This window comes from Engraulis encrasicolus, chromosome 23 (genome assembly GCF_034702125.1).
Source record: "Engraulis encrasicolus isolate BLACKSEA-1 chromosome 23, IST_EnEncr_1.0, whole genome shotgun sequence".
NCBI lineage: Eukaryota > Metazoa > Chordata > Actinopteri > Clupeiformes > Engraulidae > Engraulis > Engraulis encrasicolus.
Genome location: NC_085879.1, coordinates 16698523 through 16720040, shown reverse-complemented (window position 1 = coordinate 16720040; position 21518 = coordinate 16698523). Strand labels below are relative to the sequence as shown.

The following is a 21518-nucleotide window of genomic DNA, read 5'->3' as shown; positions in this document are numbered from 1 at the left end:
TTGTGTATCCCTACTTTTGTGCACAGTGTTGAGGGAAAGTTTGGACTGTCAGTGCACTGAATTTTCAGTGTGAGCGTCCTATGCACTGAAATATAGTGCCTGAAGTGCACAGGTGCGACACAGCATTAGTCATTGAAAAAGCAACAACAATCGCATCCATGTGTATAATGACGTCCATGTTGTCTGTCTTCCTCCAAGGCCTCATCATCTTATTCTACTCGGCACTCTACACCTTCTTGGCGGCCATGTTTGCGGCCTGCATGTGCTGTCTGATGTGGTCCATTAGTATCTACAAACCAACATACAACGACCGGGTGCTGCCACCAGGTAAGAAGACTTCATCTTAGCCTCTTTTCCAACTGTTTTAAAAGTGTAATAGTTTAAAATCTTATAAAAATACCACACGAGAACACACAAGATGAGAGGATGAGATATGCATACATACAGTATATAAAAAAAGGTGGTGAAAGATGGGTTGGTAGAAGCTGAATTGGGAACTTTGATTCAAATTTCAGTCTTTCTTCAGGCTTTTTGTATGTAGGTGTATCTTATGATTCATATTCGAACAAGGGTTTTGACCAGGAAATCATTGAGCCCCCCTAACCAAAAAAACACACACACTAGTCTCATGGTATCACAGTGTTAACTTTTAATATTGAGTCGCTTTTATTCATAAGTCCAGATTTTTTTCATTTTTTTTTTTTCCTTATGTCATTGTAAAGGCAAGAAATATTTCTATGTTAATATGTAAAATGTTAATATGTTAATAAACTGTATAACTGTTTTCAAATGGACATGTGTGATGGTGTCTGAGCTCTGTTTGTGTAGTATTTGAACTCTCTGAGCTCTGAACTTTGTTAAAGTGAAGTGATTTCATATCACCTGTTCAGGCATGATGATGTTTCCTCACTGGGACGGGTTTGACATCGCCTTCAACGCGTCTGACCGCCACTCCTGGATCCGGTACCAGAGGGAATTGGATCAACACCTGAAGCGTGAGTAGAATGACTGGATAGCAGGGTTGCCAGATGTGACTGATGACTTACAGCCCAAAATATTTGCGAAAACTGCCTGGAGGTTCTAAATACCAGACATTTAAGCTTAATGTATTGGTTTCTTTGCACATAAATCTACAGAAAAAACCCACCTGATACCCTTTTTCACCAGCAGACATCATCCTAAATAGTCCCGTGGGCGGGAAACCACTCAATCTGTCAGCACTGCTGGTCAGACCTCATAACGAGTCAACAAGACTCAGACCAATTTTGACCTTAACCTTCATATTTGCCTATGCCTAGTCCTGGCCCTGGTCATAAGTGACATCCTCTCATAACCATGTGTTGTATTTTGTATAAAAAAAACTATTTCCCACTTGGCCACTATACACAGCAAGTGTAGCAACAAGCTAGCCTGATTATCACCGACTTTCAAATCTCTTTGAGACTTGGTCTGACCAGAACATAACTATTCACTTTTCCCAAACTGCATGGTTGACCCGTCTCCCTTAGTTTGCTACTCGTTGTTTGCTTCCCAACAAAGTGGGAGGAGTTCCTGATTTTTCCGGAGCTCAGAAGCGATAGTTGTATTGCTCCTGGCCTTACTAGAAGCAACGCTGAAGGTGTTACATCACTAGGAGGGCGTGGCCTGGCTAGCAATAAGTAGATTTTCCCAACATTACAATATTGCTTTATAATGCTTTCAAGGTCATTTCAGTTCATAAACAAAAATTGAAATTGGATTTGCTGCCCTCCGTTGGTTAGAGCTGCACCAAGCAAGTGTGGAGGAGCAGAAGGCCTCTCTGTTAAGTTCTTTATGGAGAAATCTGATTGATTATTCTTTTTTGGCATACAAATATTAAAATGATAAAATGTAGGCCTACTTTTGCACATTGTGTCAAAAAAGATAACACAAAAAGTTTAAAGTAACCAATTCCATTGTGGCTCTTGTAAATGTATGCATCACCGAGCCAGGAATGTAACAATCCTTGTCACAATTCTACAATTATTGTTTTTTTTTACCATCACTCTGTCTAATCAGGGGCCCCGTGGCAGGTTGGGGGCCCTAGACTGCAGCCATATTCAGCCTGTGCATTAATCCAGCCCTGTATGCGTGGGTGCAATGGGTGCAATGGATGTTAGTATTAGTTCTAGCTCTAGGATATGGCTATCTGTCTGTCTTTATCATACACTGTATGATCCTGAAAGCCTCTCTCCTTGCCTTGCGGTTCTCACATCTCTCTTAGCATATGACGACAAACGTCAGGAGGAGAGGAATATCCAGTGTGACCAGGACCAGTACTTCATGCAGGATGACAAGAAGGAGGAGGAGGAGAGGAAGGCGTGCCAGTTCAAGAGGTCGATGCTGGAGGAGTGCTCGGGCCTGACTGACCGCCACTACGGCTACTCGCAGGGCAAGCCCTGCATCCTGCTACACATGAACCGAGTGAGTAGCCCAGTCAGTTAGTACAGGGGTGGGTCAAGACAGGGGCCAGAGTGGGCCAGGGCCCCTGTAGATTTCCTCCTGGCCCATGTTGTGGCCCCTGTGCTGAACAGCCAATGACTTAAAATATGAATTTCTAACAACATGATATACATTTTTGTATATTACATATTCATAACATTATTCATCAAATTGATCTCTTTTGCCAATTCATGTGCCCCCCTGAAAAAAACACTGGCCCCACCTCGGCCCCCTTGGTCATTTTGGTCTAGAACCTTTGCAATGACATGAACCCTAGTGGCAGAACATATTTTTGATTTTCTGGTTCTGATGAAGATGTCCTGATGTGTGGAAACATTAGTCTCGCCTGCTCTAAATAAAAAAACACAAATTAATTTTCCACTTATCTGGTTGTTCTGTTCTCACAACACTCCACATTATCTGTGTTGTGTGTTTTGGTCTTCTTTTTAAATCTGTCACATGAGACATTGAGGAGGGCTTAGAGTGGTGCACACACATCTAAGGCCTATTACGTACAGTTAAGCAGTTTGATCGCCAAAGGTGGGTTTCACTCATAACTTACAGCTTTGCTTTAGGTAACCCCAAACTATTCATTTCATATTATAGTCTTGCTTGCCAGATTAGGGAATTATGGGACCTGGGCTCTGACTGCTTCTGGGTTCAAAGTCAAAGTCGGTTTTGTCCATTTATTCACATATATTAGGCATAACAGGAATCTCACTGTCCCATGTGTAGACAAAGACAAACGTTTTGCATACATCTAGGGGCCACTGTTAGAGACTTTGGATGTGCTGAAAGGGAAAGAATGAGCCCTCATTGTCCTCTGTGCACAGTGAACGTTGAAGTGTTCAAAGCCAAAACGGTTGGGCCAACACTGTTCATGTTAAATTGGACTCTCTAGGTGTTGAATTAACACTTTGAAACTTAGTGTGTGGGGGGCCCTTTGAGGCTCTGAGGCTGCTTGAATCATACTGATCTACACAGCTTAGCAGAAGCCCCTGTGCACATCTATGAAGAGATGCAAAAGGGGAGGCACTATTAGGACAATTTCAAAGAGTTCAACAGGGGGCCCCGTTGACAACACTGTTAATCTTGAAGTGAAAAGGATGTTTCCATTCTCAGTGGGTGCATTCCAATGTGCGGACTATGTCCTCGGTCTGTGCTTGTGGCCTCGCATTTCGCTGACGCCCCGCCTCCGTGGAGAAAACAATTAAATTTCCCCGCTGTCAGCCTATAGCCACAACGACTTTTGGGAGACTATTCTTTAATCACCATCCCGTTTGCAAATGAGAAAATGACATTAGAATTTACTTATTTTTATGAGATATTGAGATACAATTCTGTTGTCGGTGATGTCATCACGAGGCCACGAGGAGGCAAGTGAGCAAGGGAGGACGGGAGTCCGCATATTGGAATGCACCCAGTATGAACTGGACCGTGCGTCTTCTTAGTCAGAAGGTTATGCACAAGGGACCTCTTGTGGTAGTGTGTGGTGTGACAATCACGTGTGTGCTGTGTGCTGCTGACAAAGCAGGAACTTACCTTCTTCAATCTGGGTTTTCACATGTTTGTCTGTTTACTGCATATGACTATGGATTTTGCACCATGTACATATCTAGAAATATCGCCTATGTAATTGACACATATGGTATGTTTGGACAGACATGTTTACGTGTCTATGAGTTTTTACACTCTGAAAACAGGGCATGGTGAATTCCATGTTTAAGTCAGCTTTTTCCTTACTTTTTTTAGATTCTCGGTTATTTGCCTGGCAAAGGAGTCCCCATATCTGTTTCTTGTGAACTGAGGGTAAGAATTCATACACAGTAAAAGGCTAGAGCTAATACTACATTCATCAACTACATGCACATACATCAATGATATTGCATTATATTGTTTATTATGGGTTATTATAATATATTGATGATGCAATATTATATTTATAACATGAATTAGATTAGATTCTTTATTGTATTGTTTGTATTATACTATTATTATCATCATTATCATGTTTATATTACATATATTATTAAAATCATTGTATGTATACTTTATCATGAGCTTGTTGGTCATTCTGTGTGCTTCTACACCCTGTGTGTCCATATTCCTCTCATTTGAACAGAAAGGAGACGCTGGGGTTCTAGGGGATGTCGAATTCTTTCCAAAAAACATTTTCAGTCTGAAGTACTACCCCTACTATGGGAAACAGAGGCATGTGAGTATCCACACTAGAGTGGCAGATGCGGCCAGTGTATGACATTTAACATGTCATGGATAACATTGCTGCCATGTTGCATGAAACGCATCAAAAGCATAGATTTGGGATGCGGCCCTTCAGTTTTTTTCTTTTCGTTGATGTGCTCATCCAAAAGAAATAGACAGGTGCTGCAAGTGTAGCAAGAACTGTCACTGTCAATCACCAATGTTAAATGCTCCGTTATTATTTATTACTTCATCACTTTACCGTTAATGGTCCATCACTGTTACTTGTCCTGTGTATGTTTATGTCCTTTCATGGTATAGCGAGAGAAACGTAATTTCAATTTCCTTGTATGACCTGTGCATATGAAGAAACTGACAATAAAAGCTGACTTGACTTGACTTGAGAATCTCAGAAGAGGACCAGGTGGTCTGCAAATTATTTTGCTTTAAAAAATGTAGCCAAATTTGAAGAATCCACATCAAAGTCTGATGAACATTACTTCATATGTTTAAAATAATACATTTGGACTGTAGGAAATCAAAGTGAATACCATCTCTTCTAAAATAGCTGATAATTCATTATCATTTGCAGTTAGGCCTATTGAATATTTTAAGGCTTCATTCTTCTTCCCCCGAGTGTGTCACCTTAATTTATCCCTTTCACGTCAGGAGAACTGCACATTGCTTGATATCTCTTAAAATAATACAAGTCACCTTGAAAGAAAATATTTTTACATTTTACATTATTATTAGGCCTATTATTATTATTATTTTTTTTACACTATCAAAAAGTGCCCCACCTGCACGTCACCAAGTGTCTCACCCACCTTCTTAATACCCTTTCTTGCAGGTCAACTACACATCGCCAATCGTGGCGGTGCGTTTCCCCTCACTGCAGCTGGACGCCCATCTCCACGTGCAGTGCAAGCTACACGGGGACGGCATCATCAACGACTCACCCACCGACCGTTTCCTAGGTAGCGTCTCTTTCTCTCTCGAAGTGGGCGCGTAGCTTACCAACCAACTCTCCCCACCACACCCCACCCCACCCCCTTTCCCTTTCCTTTCCTCCTTGGCCAACCAACACCACCACCGCTACCACTGCCTATATTGATGACCTGTTTGAGTTGTACACATTTGCAAAATGGATTATCTTAGTACAATAGATAGGTTTATTTTGTTTCCCTGTTTTTACATTCCCTGTTCCCTGCTGAAACATTCCCTCCACTCATAAACAGCAATAATGTTAGGATGCATGCAAATGAGTACACGACACAGACGCAGACGCAGACGCAGACACAGTGTGAGAGCTGTGTGGGATAAAGGAGAAGGAGATACTGAACTTTTACCTGATGTAACACGTACAGTAGCTTCACATAGTCAGTAGCAGGTATTGTTTTTTTTTGTTATCTAGGGCCCGTCATTCAATACTGCTGAGTTCACATCTATGGCAATGTGGCGTTTTTTTTAAAGACTTGACTTAGCCTGTTCTTCACTTAAACAGAGGGCCCAATATTCAACAACAACAACAAAAAATGAAAAGCAAAGAAAAAGTGAATTGCCTTTATTATCTGTAGTTACACATTAACTTTCAGGAGAATCAGGTCACAGCCGCAACCTAGCTTGTATCACATTCACACCCAGCGTGGTAAATAAGTGTTAAGTAGCTTTTTGTATATTAGTTTGGTTTTAAATATTTCATAATACATACTGTATTCGTCATATTTTTTGTAAACAAGGTTTCAGCCTATGAAATGTTTTTATTTTCCACTGAGCCCATGCAATTGCAGAAGATCAAGAGACCATTTTCAACAGAAACCGATGGTCTCCTATTCCAATATTATGAGTGCTTTTTTCTCCTTTTAATTATGATATAACAGGCTGCTATTCTTTTAGAATTAATCAATTCTGTTCATGATATAGTTTTTAAGAGTTTTTGTTTACTTTTTAATCTACATGATAATTCTGTAAATTACTGCCAAAAAGTAAAAAGTAAGCAGTTTCATTCCATGCTAGCTAGAATATTCTTAAAGATAAAACAAAAAAATAAGAGGAACATAAAATCCTTTCTCTGAAGATGGCTACTAAAGTATGTTAGACACGCACAACCAAGGTAGAACAACATGGGTCAAATCTTAATGTTGTAACGAAGTATCTGGTGAGACTCGGCAGTGTTATTTATTAATGTACGTATTTGATACATGTTGACATGGACCAATCACATGTTGATGACGAAGGACAGGCTCACTTTTGGAAACTGCATACTGCTTGCTTGGCAGTTCAGAGGTGATATATTTCATTTGGCAGACAATGACGTGTGTGTGCCAGAATACATTTTACCATGAACACACTCAAATGTCATAGAATTGTAAACAAATAAACATGGAACTGAATTAACTAATTTAAAATGAGTGTGCTGTGTTTGTTTTCCTTTTTGATGTTTCCATTTGCATTATACTGTTATCCAGAGCAACTTGCCGTAATTTAGGTTGGGTAAAAGCAGGAGTGAAAGTAGACGAGTGCGCACAGGTGCGTAGCACCGGTATTAAATGTACAGCAGGTGCGCAGTACTGAATAGAGAATAGGGTTAATGCTGGGAAAAAATCCACATTTGAAAAAAAGTAAGGTGTGATATTTAAATAAAAATACATGGAACCATACTGCTAATTGAGACCTATGAAGAGACACTCGAAATAGTCATGCAGCGATATAGATTTGTAGTGCACATGTTTATTATTATATTATATTTATTATTTGTTTATCGTTTCTTTGCGGGTGGGGGTGGTACCACCAGTAAGAAACGAAAACTACTTTCATCCCTGGGTAAAAGGTTAAGTTCCCTGGGGGCAATGTGGTGTTACATACCTTACTCTTGGGCACACGAGAGGAATGGTTACTCCCCCACCCACAATATCCCAACTGGTACAAGATTTGAACCGGCGACCCTGAGTTTAAGACCAACTCTCTAATCATAAGGCCACAGCTGCCCATTTGTGTTCAAGTGAGTGTGTGTGCTACTTTGCAACCTAGTTACTTTAAGTACCTGCCCTGTGCTCGTTGTGTAAATCAAACACCTCATGCGGTAGCCTATTTGGTAGGACACAACGGAATTACTGGGCAAAGGTTGAGCTTGAGTGTGCACGAACTGTGGCCGAATACGCCACACAACAGCCAGGGAGGCGGACAGCAGGGGACAAAGGGGTCAATTGTCCAAGGCCCGAGGAGAAGGGGGCCCCTAGAATAGGGTCCATGTTACATTTTATGTGTTGGGTGGGTGGGGGACTTTCTTCTGATTTTGCCCTGGACCTGGCCAAAGCTGTGAGCAGCCCTGACAACAGCTAAGACATGCTGATCTTGATCACCTACCACATGACCCAAATACTTACCAACTCCTATAAAGTAATAAACAGGATTCACGGTTCATTGTCAGGGCCGTTGCAAGGCATTTGGAGGCCCAGAGGCAAAGAGGGACTTGCGGCCCTGTTCTTCGCGTCATACTATTGATGAGATGCCCCTCGAGAATTTTGGATAGCAGTAAGTGTGTTATTGCACTTTTCTGTCATTTAAGTGTTTCCACACTCCCAAAAATATCACTGCTGTCATTTAAATACAAGTACATACAGTATCCAGTCACTACCAGGGGGTCCCCTTTCAGCTGGGCACCTTTGGCGATTGCCTAGTTTGCTTGCCTGGTTGTGACAGGCCTGTTCACAATGACGGAGCATGGTCGTTGGGTTTACAAAATAGGGAAGCCATTTTATTTCAATTTTCCCATCATGGTACAGGAGAACTTGTACTGGACATTCGTCAAAACTGATTGAGACAAACGTTGAGATGGAGAAAAAAATAAACAAACAAAAAACAAAACAAAAGGGAGTGCAACAAAAAAAGGCACAACAGAGAATATAAGTACCCATTCTGTGACTGGAAAAATATTGATCTCACTGTTTTGTTGCTGTTTTACAGAAATCTTTCCATGGGTACAAACGTGACACCTGCAGTTGATTTGGGGTGCATTTCTGGAAACCATAGTTGCTAACTTAATTAGCTACTTTGGTAGCTAATGCAATTTCCCATTGGCTAACTGGCTAGCAACTATGCTTTCGAGAAACACAGCGTCGGCCTGCTCTGAGCACAGGAGAGACAAGAGAGATGTTTATTGGCCTCACTTACGTATCCCTTAAAACTTGGTGGAAGATATTGGTGTAATCTCGTCATGTGTCAAGACGAGTGCCATCACATGAAAGCAAGGATATGTAAACAGTCTTACAGACAGCAAGTCCCCGCTGAGGCAAAACGCTAACACTTCCCCGGCGGCATCACACGTATGACATAACAGTGTCATAACGCAGTCATGCATGAGTCATAAACATTATGTCAATGTCAAACATTTTATGACTGTCATTAAGTGAGAATCGGCTATGGTAAATACATCCCTAACATTGTCAACTTTTCATGACCAGAAACGTTTTTGACATTGACAGGTTTATGACTCGTCTATGACTGTGTCATGACACTGTTTTGACACTATGATGACACTTGTCATATGTATGACACCGGCGTCAAGTTAAGTGTAACTACCTCCCTTCGAGAGAGAGAGAGAGAAAGAGAGAGCATTCAGGGCAATCAGTCACAGCCCAAATCTTAACGGCCTGTCTTCCATTAAATTTAAAAACATTAACTAGTAAAGTGTCAGTTTTTGATTAGTGTCCCTTTTTAAACAGCTTCTGGTATTAAGTGCAAAAGGAGATGACATGTGAATTAATATGGTTATATGGAACACGGTAAAAAATTAATTTAAAATAAACAATCACGTGATCAATCCACATTTTTAAGAGTTTCTGAAAAGTTTCAACATGTGCAGAACATACATTCAAGGGCTTTTAGAAATCCGCTTAAGTCATGGAATTAATCATAATAATTAGGTAATCTTACTCAATAACTGGATATACAACACAACCAAAATCATTTACACATGTTATAGCTACAGCCAACAAATAAAAAAAAAAAAAAAATGACAAGAGCATTAACGCAGCTGATCTATAGGAGAGCCATTCAGCAGACGCATTTCTCATGCATTACAAATCCACTGGGTGGTTTCTTAAAACCTGGGAGCAGTTACGAATCAACCCTTTCAAGAATTCATCCTTTTCAAAAGCCAAATTACATATTAAATCTAAGACAAGACGGAGGGTACTCTCAGTCTTCCTCGCTATCACTTTCAAACCCAGTATTTACATCAAACTGAACGTTGAAGAATGTGTGTGTAAAAGGAATGTATATTGAATTGAATTCTTCAATGAGCTGCTTTCAAGACTGGCCATCAAATCTCCCTTATGCTGGTTACGTCAGGCGGGCCCAAAGCTCTGCAGCTCACGATTTGAAGTCCAATCCCAGGTTTAGACCGGTTGGACATTGGAAGAAAAAAAAAAGAGCCACAGGACGTTCATATAGGCCAGACCCTCCCCAAATCTAACTTTCTTCAGTAGGGATTTTGAGTTCCCAGGTTCACATGAAACCACCAGTTAGAATGGATACCGATTCGGAGAAAGTGAGCTTTACGATATTTTCAGCGTTCTTTTTGTTTTTGGTTAACACTAAAATAATGCAGCCACATTTTGAAATAGTCTGACTTGGCTGTTTTAATACATTTCAACACTTCATGTTCATCTTGAAAAAGCTTAAAGGGACACTAGGCAGCTTTTGACTGAAGGCGTTTTTTTTAATTTTTTTGAAATGTGAGATTGAACGCTTACTGCCAAATACTCATTAGCCGAGACTTGCTCAGCCCACCAGCCCATGGGATGTCGATCTGGCACAAGCCATCTAACAGAGAGGGCATTCATTTGCCATGTAAGGATGTCATTTAACCATCTGCTGACTTTGGAAGAAGATTTAGCAAGCCTCGCAAATGTTGCTTAGTATCCCTTTAAGATCCGGCACTGTTTAGTATTGAAAACTACACAAAGGAAATAAAACTAGGGTGAGACAACTCTTATGTCAGTTAGGTGCAGCAGACCAAAAAATGGCAGAGAAAGTGAGAGTGTCATTTGGTAGTGGGGCGGGGGAACAGATGGGGGAAGTGGGGAAGGACGGAGGTTTGTGTTAGAGATGCTGTTGTAGAGAGAGAGAGGGGAGGGGGGGGAAGGCGGGAGTGGGAGGCAGTTAGAAGTGTTGTGTGCCAATGAGCCAATCAGACAGACTGGTAGCCAGTGCGACTCTTCCTCCGGCCAATGAGGTAAGAGATAAGCACAAGGATGATTAGGAAGCTGAGTGCCGTGCCCACAGCAATGGGCACAAGAAAGCTCAAGTCAGAGTCCAAGAAGCACTCCACAGCTGCCGTAGGCGGGGGAAGAGAGAGAGAAAGGCGGAGGTGAGCGATTGCTGGACTGAGACAATTTTTTTAAAGAGAGAGAGAGAGTTACATCAGGAAGGGGAGGCAGAAAAGAAAGAAAAAGAAAAAGGAGGGAGGAAGGCAGGGAAGGAGGGAGGCAGAGATCAAGAGAAAATACATCATTACGCTTGATGTGTACGCTCCTTGCATCAGAAAAAGTACGATTTGAGATGTCGATTTCAGTGGGAGGCCAGCGTTGACGCAATCAGGTATTAATACAAGTAAATCTCGGTGTAAGCAAGTTTAGGGTTTTTTTGCTGCATTTTTAAACTCTTCATAAGCAGGCTTATATTTGCATGTTAAGCGGAGGGGGGGAAGGGGGGCATAACGGTGGCTCTGCAATATTCAAATCACATTCCAACACATTGCTGTGAGCAAATAGGCTGATTCTACTGAGAAAGAATCATCTTAATAACTGCAACCGACATGATCTTTCAAGCCCAGACAATGGTCATTTCTTTTTTTTTTTATCTCTTTTTAAATCAGAATTGTGCGTTAACATCTTTTTTTTGTTTCTTTTATCCCAATGGTCTGGATACGGAGTAGCAGTAGCAAGTAGGCAAGTAGTAGCAAGTAGTAGCTGAAGGAGACTTTTAGAAAGACTCGTAGCCACTTGACTGGCTTTTCTTCCTCCCAATGAAATAAGCCACCAAGACTATAACAATAAGGACAGCCAGGGCGGCTCCCACTGCTATAGGGACAATGTAGCTTTCCCCGTCAGCAAGGCAGTCCTCCGCTGGAGAGGGATAGAGAGAGCAAGGGAAGGAAGGGGTTAAGAGACAACCATGAACCAGAACCACCACACTAAAATAGCCCAAGAGGTGAAAATCATTCATTCATTCATTCATTCATTCATATCACGCTCAGAAAGTTAAGGAAATATAATTGGACTGTTAAGGTTTTTATCATTTATTCATTCAGGTCAGTTATCAAGTTATCCAAAGAGCTTAGTTGAAAGGAACTGGACGACTTCTTGAGTGTGTGAAAGTTGAATCGCTTCCTCAACAAAGCAGCGGTCAGCTTATGGTTTATGTGCAATAGAGAAACACTCGGAGTTCTACTTCTGTAGACCACACCGTTCTCCAATTGACCGGTCGAGACCACACTCTTCTCCATTTGAAAAGTCTAAAGAAGCATTCTAGTGAATAACTGCTGTTTCTCTCTAGCACATCAATTAAAAAAAGCGATGAATGTCCTCAGTTGAGGAACAAGAGGTCTTTCAAGCTCCAGTTGCTTACATTTAACAACTAAACTCTTTGGTTAAAAACACACAACACTGACCACACTTTGATTCCACCGTAGGTGGCTACTGTCCCCGACTGTTCGACCGGTCTTGAAGGGCCATTACGATCAGCTGATTCAAAGCTGGTTGGAGCACATTTGTGGCAGTTTTTTTTTTTAATCCCCTCCTAACCTCTGACGCCTCACCTGGCCACTATAAAAAAAGTGCAGCATGATGAGCTAACTTGAAAATCTCTGCCAATGAACTACGTGGATGGCTTGTGGTTAATGATCAACAGTGCCCGATACTCAGAGCATACTGTGCATTGTTCCAATAAAAACCAAACGAACTTACAAAGTTTACCCATTGTTTGAAGCACTTTTCACAGTGCACCAAACACTGTCCACGAACCTTGGTTTACTCAGCACATGGATCCAAAAACATTTTATTTCATTAGCCTTTTTGTCCCCCATGGTTAAAAACCCCACCCACCACCCTGCCCCCTGAAACCTTGGTTTGATTTTCGACAATGTATACACACAAGTTTCCGTGTCACATTTTTATTGACTTATTGCAACTAAAAACTTTCAATGCATTGAGACATTGCAACTATTTTCGAGTGGGACATTGGGGAGAAAAACATTAACAGGGAAAAAAACAAAACAAAACAGAAGAAAACATTTTATTACAAACCTGACTTTTAATATGAAACTGAAATGCAACGTGGCCATTCAAAAACTCATTCAGCCTGTCTGTGTGCACAATGTACACGTGTTAAGATTGCTGTCCAAATCCCGCATTTCAGTTTCATATTTAGTCACGTATGTATGATTTAACATGAGTCTAGTAGTGATTGGGAAGGAGCAATCATGAGTGTCCAGTCATGAGATAATAAATTCCCTTTTAGCAGAATCACATCTCTCCTTCACATCGTCTGATATGTCACAAAAAGGTGAACTCTGCACTGGGAAAGGCACATTAATAAAAAAATCGTTCATTCATTTTGCAGTTTAATCATGGTGATTTCGTTACACATCTAAACAGATGCAAAAGTTTGGGTGGGGGTGGGGGGGTACAAGACCTGGGAATCATGTTGAATTTATTTAACCAATTTTCAATTTCACATAAAAACAATTTAGTCACAAGCCACAAGTACAACACTTTTCTCATGAGTGTTTTTTTTTGCAATAGAAACAAATCTAGACGCAAACCACCACAACACCTGATTGTGGGAGAGATTGGAAGAATACACAACAAGCACTCCACAGCAAATCAGTCCAAATTGCTCATATTTTCCTGAAAAGCGTAAGATTTCTTTCTAAAAAATAAGGATGATGCTGACAAAGCACTCACCCACTAACAACACTAACAAAAACACACTACGACCCCTACATGAATGTCCAATTGCAACATGTTTATATTCATCAATTTCTGTACTTTCAAAGCCAAATACCTGCTGAAAAAAAGCTATTCACAAGTGTCGCAAAAAGCAGCGCGTCTCACCAAAATAACAAGGACAGTCCTTCGAATACATTTTACATTAAAAAACCATGCATTCAAAGAACTGTCGGAAAAAAGCACATTTACCACAATGTACACTATCCCTTTTTGAAGAGCCTAATGCCAAAAAAGAACTCAGAGCGGAATGGGGGTCTATCCAATCAGCATCTACAATAACTGGCCACAATTTACCCCCATATCGTCATCACCACAGTTAGGTCTTAGGACTTAGCCCAGCTATCGTGAAATCTAAATACAAAAAAACTGCATCGTCAAGTTTGGTGGGGAAAGCTGTAAAGTCTTCGGAATCTGGGGGAGATTTTTTCCGCAAAACTGGCTAATATTTTATCAGAATCCATTTTTTTAAAACCTTTCGGCCTATAGAAACTTCCTAGTTCTGCCAATGCTGTGTGAAAACAATGTACACAAAAAAACAGTTTCTATGTCAGACAAGCAAAAGGAATTCAAAAAATACCTGGCGACTGATTAACACGGGACTTAGAACAATGATTGCACAAAAAGCTGATTCAGCTTCATTAGGGATTAGTTCCAGTCAAAATTAAACACAGGATTTTTCTTTAATTCATCAAGTTCCATTTGTTTGTCTATGTAATATTTTCAGCCTTAAATTCAGATCAAACAAACCAAACCAACAGCATGCAGCTAAATGAAAAGAAAAAAAGACAACACTCATACATACACGAAAAAAGGGGTGTTAAAGAAAAATGTGGGAATAAAGCAAAAAAAAAGAGAAAAGAAATAAAATAAAAGCAAGGAATGTTTGGGATGCAGCAAGTGTACAAGCCAATTTTATGGGACAAAACTTTTTTTTCTGTCGTCATGAGTGTTCACATGACGTTAACATGAGCCACTTACAAGAAAAGTATAACCATAATTTTCCTTCTAGCATGTCACTAACTTTGCATGTGGTTCCTGACCACTGTAGCCAAAGGGGACTGACCGTGCACTTGCTTCCTGAACAAACTTAGAGGAACATGGAAAAGAAATTTAACTGAACAAAAAAAAAAGTCAAACAACAAAACCAAATCAAAAAACAAAAACAATGTTTAGGTGCAACTCTGGGAGGGGGACGGGGGGGCGAGGGGATAGACCCTGATCCTGGAAGAAATGGGCACCGCACTCTCCCCCTCTCTCGATATATTTAAACTGGACATCCGCCCGTTAGCAAACTTAGCACTTAGCTACATTAGCTTCAATGAATTGAATGCCAAGGGGGGCAACTGCCAATTGAAGAGATTACAAAAGAAAAGTAAAACACCCTGCCGTTCCAGGATCAGATCCTGAGTGACCTCCCTCCCCCTCCCCTTCCCCTCTCTCATCTCCGTCCCCCAGGCCTGGCCTCTTTTTTTGTGGGGTGATGGGGACAAGATATCAGAACAAGGAACAAGTCTGATGCTGCTTTGCTTTTTTTTCTTTTTACAGCGTCTGATATCCGACATAGGTCTTTCTCCGACCAATCAAGTAAGCGATCACTACAATGAGAATCAGACCCGCCAGAGCGGCACCCACAATGATTGGGATTAAGATGCTGGTGTCATCCATTGCACATTCATGGGCTGCAGATACAAGAGGAGAAAACCCAATGAGCACATACAGTATACCGTGTGGAGAAGCTGGCCCTCAAACACCACGTGATCTGATCATCATCTATCTACGTTTCACAACGGGCTCCTTTGAGATGGTCAGGCTGGCCTGTAGACGCCCATCTTAAAGGCCATGCATTCTGGGCAGTGAGACAGTCAATAAGCGTGGTACGGTGAAAATCAGTCCACAGGACATGACTATATCTCTTTAAAACGCAATGTATTTGAGACGTCTCAGGATTCCTCTTCATCCAGGTCTTATTAGCCAAAAGAATTATACGCAATTGGGCTTCTTTTTGGAGCTTTTCAAAGACATTCTGCTCCTCAGCTTTTTGATGAAGTTCCTAAGCTAAGGAAAGAAATATGTCTCAAACTAAAAATAGAAGAAGTCCAGTTGCTTTCAACCTCCACTTTTGACTGAAATGACCAGGATGAACGGTAATCTTCACAAACATCCAAAAGACATTAAATATGTACGAGAAAGTGTGACGTCTTTGGAATGAACATCACCATACCACTCTCGTCACCCACCCAAGTGGTGATTACATCATAAACGTTTGGATAAGATTGTCCAAACTAAAAGACGTGTGACTGCTTACAGTCCAGAATGCATTGCTTTCAGCCAGCCACTTGTCAGCCAGACCACCTCAAACGAAGTCAACACCTCTCTGCTACACATCACACTAGTGCTGCACCTCCTATGGCCTCAATTATTGTGTACGTCAGTGATGAATGGGCAATCTGGATTCAGAAGCTACAATCCAATACCACATAAAAGTACAACTCCCCTGGCTCTACCGGTGAAGTCAACAATTAAGCCTTCTACCAGTTTCAAGTTATACTTTTAAATAGGATCAACAGTACAGGGTGAGTGAACTAAAACATTGAGGGGGAAAAAAAAACATGGTATTGCATTTACATTTAAACTTGATACTGGATTGTAACCTTCTGAAGCCAGAATAAAACCATAACTGGGCTAGTATCCACCTGGTTACCCCGCCCATTTCAACTTTTGTCCGGCTCCACTGTGCTTTCACAGAATCTCCGGTCAGCTAATTGCCATTCTGAATGATTTAGCACTGGCAAGCATAAGCAAAATAGTAATGGAGCTGCCCTTGTAACCGTGGTCTTTAAGGTGGATAGTTACGCATGGGAACAACAGTGAGGGAATCAATGGGGATAATCGTCTTCATGTGATGCTACTTAATGTAATGAAATTTGATGTGAAGTGGCGGGTTGGTCGGGCGAGCCACGTACCTGTGCTGAACTTGTCCTCCTCCACGGCGAAAGGCTGCACCTGCAGGTCAAAAGTGTGCAGGGTGACGGCGTTCGAGATCATGTCATCCTGCTCCTTCCTGCACATGTAGGAGCTACCCAGGGACGCCAGCCACAGGCTCAGGGTGTCGTTCCCATCTTTGAATTCGCCTAAGATAAATATCAAAAACGTCACAAACTGGTTCAAGGCTGACCTGGATCATTTCCCAACTTGTTTCTCAACCCTACTTGTTTCCCCGTCATAATCTTCACTGTTCTATAGTCATCACCCCCCTTCCCCCCAAACACACACATTCGTATGTTTCCAAGTTCTTGCACTATTTTAGGTACGTAAAGTGGATCATTATGATCTACCAACTGTAAGAACATGGTAAACCTGGAGAAGTCAACCTACAGAAGCGCTAGCGATAAACCATGTACAGTAGATAGCCTTCAGGCATCAATTTTGTGAGAAAAGCAGGACTCTGCGCTTTTATACTGCATTACCCGATTTTAAACCATCTCCAGGTTAACTTCACCTGAACCACCTTCTTGGAATGTGTCACTGTTGTGTTGACTTGAATGATGCCTTACCACTTGGAGTTTTCACAATGACATTGAAAGCGCTCAGGTGGAATTTGTTTGACGCCTGCAGAAGCATAAACACAAACATCACTACAAATCAGAAAATCACAGTTCCCACCCTGGAAGCTTTTCAAAGTCACATTTCTACCACATGACTAATGCTAGAGAGACATAGCAGGCGAAACGAGCGAGGCAAAATTCAGTGTTCCATTCTAACAGCTCAACTGTCATCAGGTCGAAAACGGCAAATCAAATGGTATGAAACAGTGATGTTTTTTATTTGATTGGCTGCCACAGGCAAAATGTTCACCTCATCTGCATAATACTAAAACTTGGTCGAATAATTTCACTTCGCTCCTGTTTGATTGCCTTCACCTCCCTCATGAATGAATGGCAAAGTTCATGTCGCCAGGCCATTTCGCTTCGCCATCTATGTGTCCTTAGCGCAAAAGAAGTTACCACAAATGACATTAACTGCCCAGTAAGAGGTTTACCACTTGCTGAGGCAAAGGAATGAGGGTGTGACTAAACCGTTTCATTTCTTTTTCCACCAAATGAACAATTCACCACAGAAGCAGTTGCACGCCTCAAATCAAACTGGTGTGTTGGAATGATTCAATGAACAATTAAAATGCAAGGTGGTGTGCAACCAAAACCTGAATTTGAATACATGATGACACAAACTGTTGAATGTTCATATTCACCTAATTTTTTACCAGGAACTTCAGAATAAAGTTTACACCCTGGTGCACCCCCTCAATCCCTCTGGGTACAACACATAAAACACAAACGGCACAATAACTCACATTGGCGAAAGTAAAGGTCATGGTGACTTCGTCAGTTTCCAGCTCAAGGGTGGAGCTGTTGCCCTCCTTCCCACACCCCCCAGTTACTTTGGCCTTCTTGGGATCCAAGTTGACACTCTGGACAGGCTGGGAGGAGAGAGAGAGACAGACAGACAGACAGACAGATAAAGAGAGAAAGAGAGAAAGAGATAAAAACTTTATACATTTTTAATGGATATATATATATATATATATATAACTTTTTGTCAATTAAATTATTTGGCACAGAACTTCCTGGGTCTTTTCACAGAAGTCGGACGGTCACACAAAAACATTGCTCTTCACTGAAACAGCTGTAATTTAGCTGTGATTTAATCCAACAATTTAATCCAAACGTGGTCATAAAATTTACAGACACTATTGCATAATATGTAGGGCATTTCTTCGTATTCTTTGGGACCACAGGTGGAAAGTAGTATTGAATGCTAAACCTGGTGCTGCAGACATTTTGACATCTGTTGAACGCCAAGCTAACACTTTTGGATAACAACCATAGCCCCACAAAGAACACTGTTCCACCTGTGGACCATGGTAATAATCGTTGAAAATACTTGATTGGCATAGTACTACACTACTATGACATTACACAGGACCTTAAATAATAAATTACGACCTGATCATTGCAAATGTATAACAAGGGCCACGTCCTAAAGGGTTAAGCCATGAACTTACCTGGCTTCCTTGCTTGTAGCTGACTTGCAGGCCCATCCGGGCCATGAGGCAGGATGAGTTGCCGGTCTGCAGGGTGTAGTTGCCCGTCTCTGGGTTGGGCATGGGAGGGGTGGGTGTGGTGGGTGCAGGGACGGTGGTATTTGCTGGGATGGTGGTGTTCGGGGCGGTCGGGTGAGTCGTAGGTACGACGGTGGTATTGGCAGGGGTAGTCGGGGCGACGGTGGTCGTGGGAGGGGTAGTCGGGGCGACGGTGGTGGCATTGCCAGCGGCTGTGGTAGGAGCGGCTGTGGTAGGTGCAGCTGTTGTAGGTGCGGCTGTGGTAGGAGCGGCTGTGGTAGGTGCAGCTGTTGTGGTGGTGGTCTTGGCAGTGGTGGGTGCTGCCGTAGTGGTAGTCGGGGCTGCAGGGGTGGTGGTAGTCGGTGCTGCAGGGGTGGTGGTTGTAGTAGTTGTAGTTGTGGTGGGGGATGTCTGAGATAAACTCAAACTACCTGAAATATGTGAAGAGAGTTTCCGGAATGAAATACAATGTCAAAAAACAAGACACTTTCTTTTAAAATGAACACTCCAAAAGTTCTGCTCAGGAATTTTAGAAGCCTCTTTGAATGAGCTTTTTGGTGTGGAGAAAAATGTTAAAAGCCTTGCAACATGGCGTTTAAAAAAAATGTACACACTGAGCAGCGATTTGGTTAGGGTTGGACAATTCTGATAAACTCAAACTACAGTAGCAGTAATATGTGACACACACCTAATTCAATTTCATAATGAAATGCAAAAGCTTAAGTTGACTAAAAGCATGTTCTTTCTGAAATCAACTCCAACTATCTGTAATATGCAAGAGACACACAATTCAGTTGCAGAAAGAAAGGCGAAAGCTATAAGAAAGAAAAAAAAAACCCAGACAATTTCTCTCTCTTTCAGAAGCAACAATAGCTGACGCTGGGACTGGGTTGGGTCACACTCCTTCCCCCATACAAAACATGAGGAACAGTTGGCTGGGTCATGTTGAAGTCACAAGCATTTTATGACCCACGTTGTAACTCTTGTGCTTATGACACAGGGGTAGGTGTTTTATCAGTGTTAAGTAGGAAGTATCAAACCACAAGATGCAACGAAAATATAACAATATCACAAGACCAAGAAGAAGGAAGAGCAGTTACAAAAGTACTGACTATCACCCAAGCAGGCAACAATGTTACAGCAGGTTACAGTACACAAGAACTACTCAAGAACTGTTCAGAATATTCTAGATATTACAGAATGCAGCCATCACAAATAGCTTTTTTCCCATTTGATAAAAAATACAAGAGTCCTTAGACAGAAACCAACAATGCTAGTCTTAATCTCCATTGTCTATAAAACTGAACTGTAAAACAAAAACACGATTAAGTGGCATGGTCTGGGAAACTGATTTCCCATGCGACATTATGTCACAGGCTGGCGATGGACCAGCGCCAAAACTTGAACATACAGAAGCTGGCAGCACTGACGGCAACCCAACAACACTAGTGACCCACTTCCTGGTTAAGCTTCGAGACGCAAGACACATGACAAGGCTGTTCTGCAGTAGGCTAGTACTGTACAGTCAGTAGCCAGCCATCAGATCAGGCATGGTAGCCCTGACTCACCTAAAGGCTGTCACTCAAGCCAGTAAGCTAATTAGTAACCTGGGCAGTTTGCATCCGTTTGGTTTTAATAAAAACGCGTCGTCACATGACTGTAGACGACTCATAGCCACTGCTAAAGACAATCACATGTTCTTCACATGTTGAGATATGATCTAGGTAAGAGATAAGGTGCTCAGCAGCAAAATGGCAAGGTGGGACAACTTCTCATAGACAACAACTACTTGTCCGACCAGCGTGATGGCCGAGTTTAAATGCACTGCATTATAATGTTGAGCCCAGAACACCTAGTTCACACGAATCTGATTAGTTACATCGACTGGATATATTGGGCAAGTCTCCAAAAGCAAGAATCAGTAAAACTAGCCTGACTATTGAAATGCCTGACAGTGTGCTAGGGTGATTCAATCAAAACTGCTGATTGTCATCCGTATGCCTGGCCAATCATTTCGGGAGGACAGATAACTATGACTGAGGAACAGTCACTTACTGTTAAAAATAACGCAAGAGCTAATTATAACAGAATAATTTATAGAATCTGATTGCTAGAGTTCTAACAAAGATAACAAATTCCGCTTTCTAGAACCCAGCATCGAACAAAATACCACGACCAGTCGAAGAATCAGCTCACTTGCCTAGAACTCAAAACACTTAGACGGTGGAGAGGTTAGAAATAACGTCTCCTAAAATCCTCGGCGTTGGTTCGTGGTTGCATAATATAATGAAACCCAACCACGGCCGTCGGCTTCCCAAAAACGGGCATAACAAAGCAATATATCGTCGCCCAAAAGAAGTCATTTTGCTAAGTTTAGCTAGCTAACCCCAGCTTTTGCGTAGCAAAAAAATAGCCAGCAAGCTAGCTAGCAAGGTTTGGTTGCTTTCTGCCAAGGCAAGGCCCGTGTAGAAGGGAAGGTAGACAAACAAACTTTCACTCAGGTGGCAAAATGTTAAACAACAAAGAATTCTGTACTCACCACTGGCTAATACCAGAAGTAAAGTTAGGAAAGTGTGGCGCAACATGTTTTTTCTGTAAAATTCCTCGGACCCCGCGGATGACTTGTACTGACTGCAGCTGACTGTGTTACCAATGCTCTCTCGTTTCGTTTTCTGCTAACTGTGCTAGCTTCTCGGGATATGAAAGTCATATGACATGAGAAA

General features: G+C 41.7%; 2 protein-coding genes across 3 annotated transcripts in view; one reads left to right on the top strand and one right to left on the bottom strand.

The window, feature by feature from the left end:
* The window catches only part of atp1b4 (ATPase Na+/K+ transporting subunit beta 4), a 15347-nt gene extending 8277 nt beyond the window's left edge, over positions 1 to 7070 (top strand). Inside the window, exons 3-8 of the mRNA XM_063190323.1 lie at positions 199 to 327; positions 891 to 995; positions 2243 to 2442; positions 4213 to 4269; positions 4583 to 4675; positions 5513 to 7070. Of these exons, the coding sequence (XP_063046393.1) occupies positions 199 to 327; positions 891 to 995; positions 2243 to 2442; positions 4213 to 4269; positions 4583 to 4675; positions 5513 to 5674 (746 nt within the window). The 3' untranslated portion in view covers positions 5675 to 7070. The remainder of the gene's footprint in view (positions 1 to 198; positions 328 to 890; positions 996 to 2242; positions 2443 to 4212; positions 4270 to 4582; positions 4676 to 5512) is intronic.
* Positions 7071 to 8397: 1327 nt separating this feature from the next.
* On the bottom strand, positions 8398 to 21476 carry lamp2 (lysosomal-associated membrane protein 2). 2 transcript variants are annotated; one of them, XM_063190827.1, is made up of 6 exons: positions 21335 to 21476; positions 18739 to 19226; positions 18028 to 18153; positions 17231 to 17285; positions 16640 to 16807; positions 8398 to 11792 (listed from the first exon to the last, which is right to left on the bottom strand). In XM_063190827.1, exons 1-6 carry the CDS (start codon positions 21378 to 21380, stop codon positions 11650 to 11652), a joined length of 1026 nt encoding a protein of 341 aa, XP_063046897.1. In that variant the 5' UTR covers positions 21381 to 21476; the 3' UTR covers positions 8398 to 11649. The 2 variants fall into 2 exon arrangements, with proteins under 2 accessions (XP_063046897.1, XP_063046898.1); XM_063190828.1 differs by lacking the exon at positions 8398 to 11792 and adding an exon at positions 12823 to 15355.
* Between the last annotated feature and the right edge of the window lie 42 nt (positions 21477 to 21518).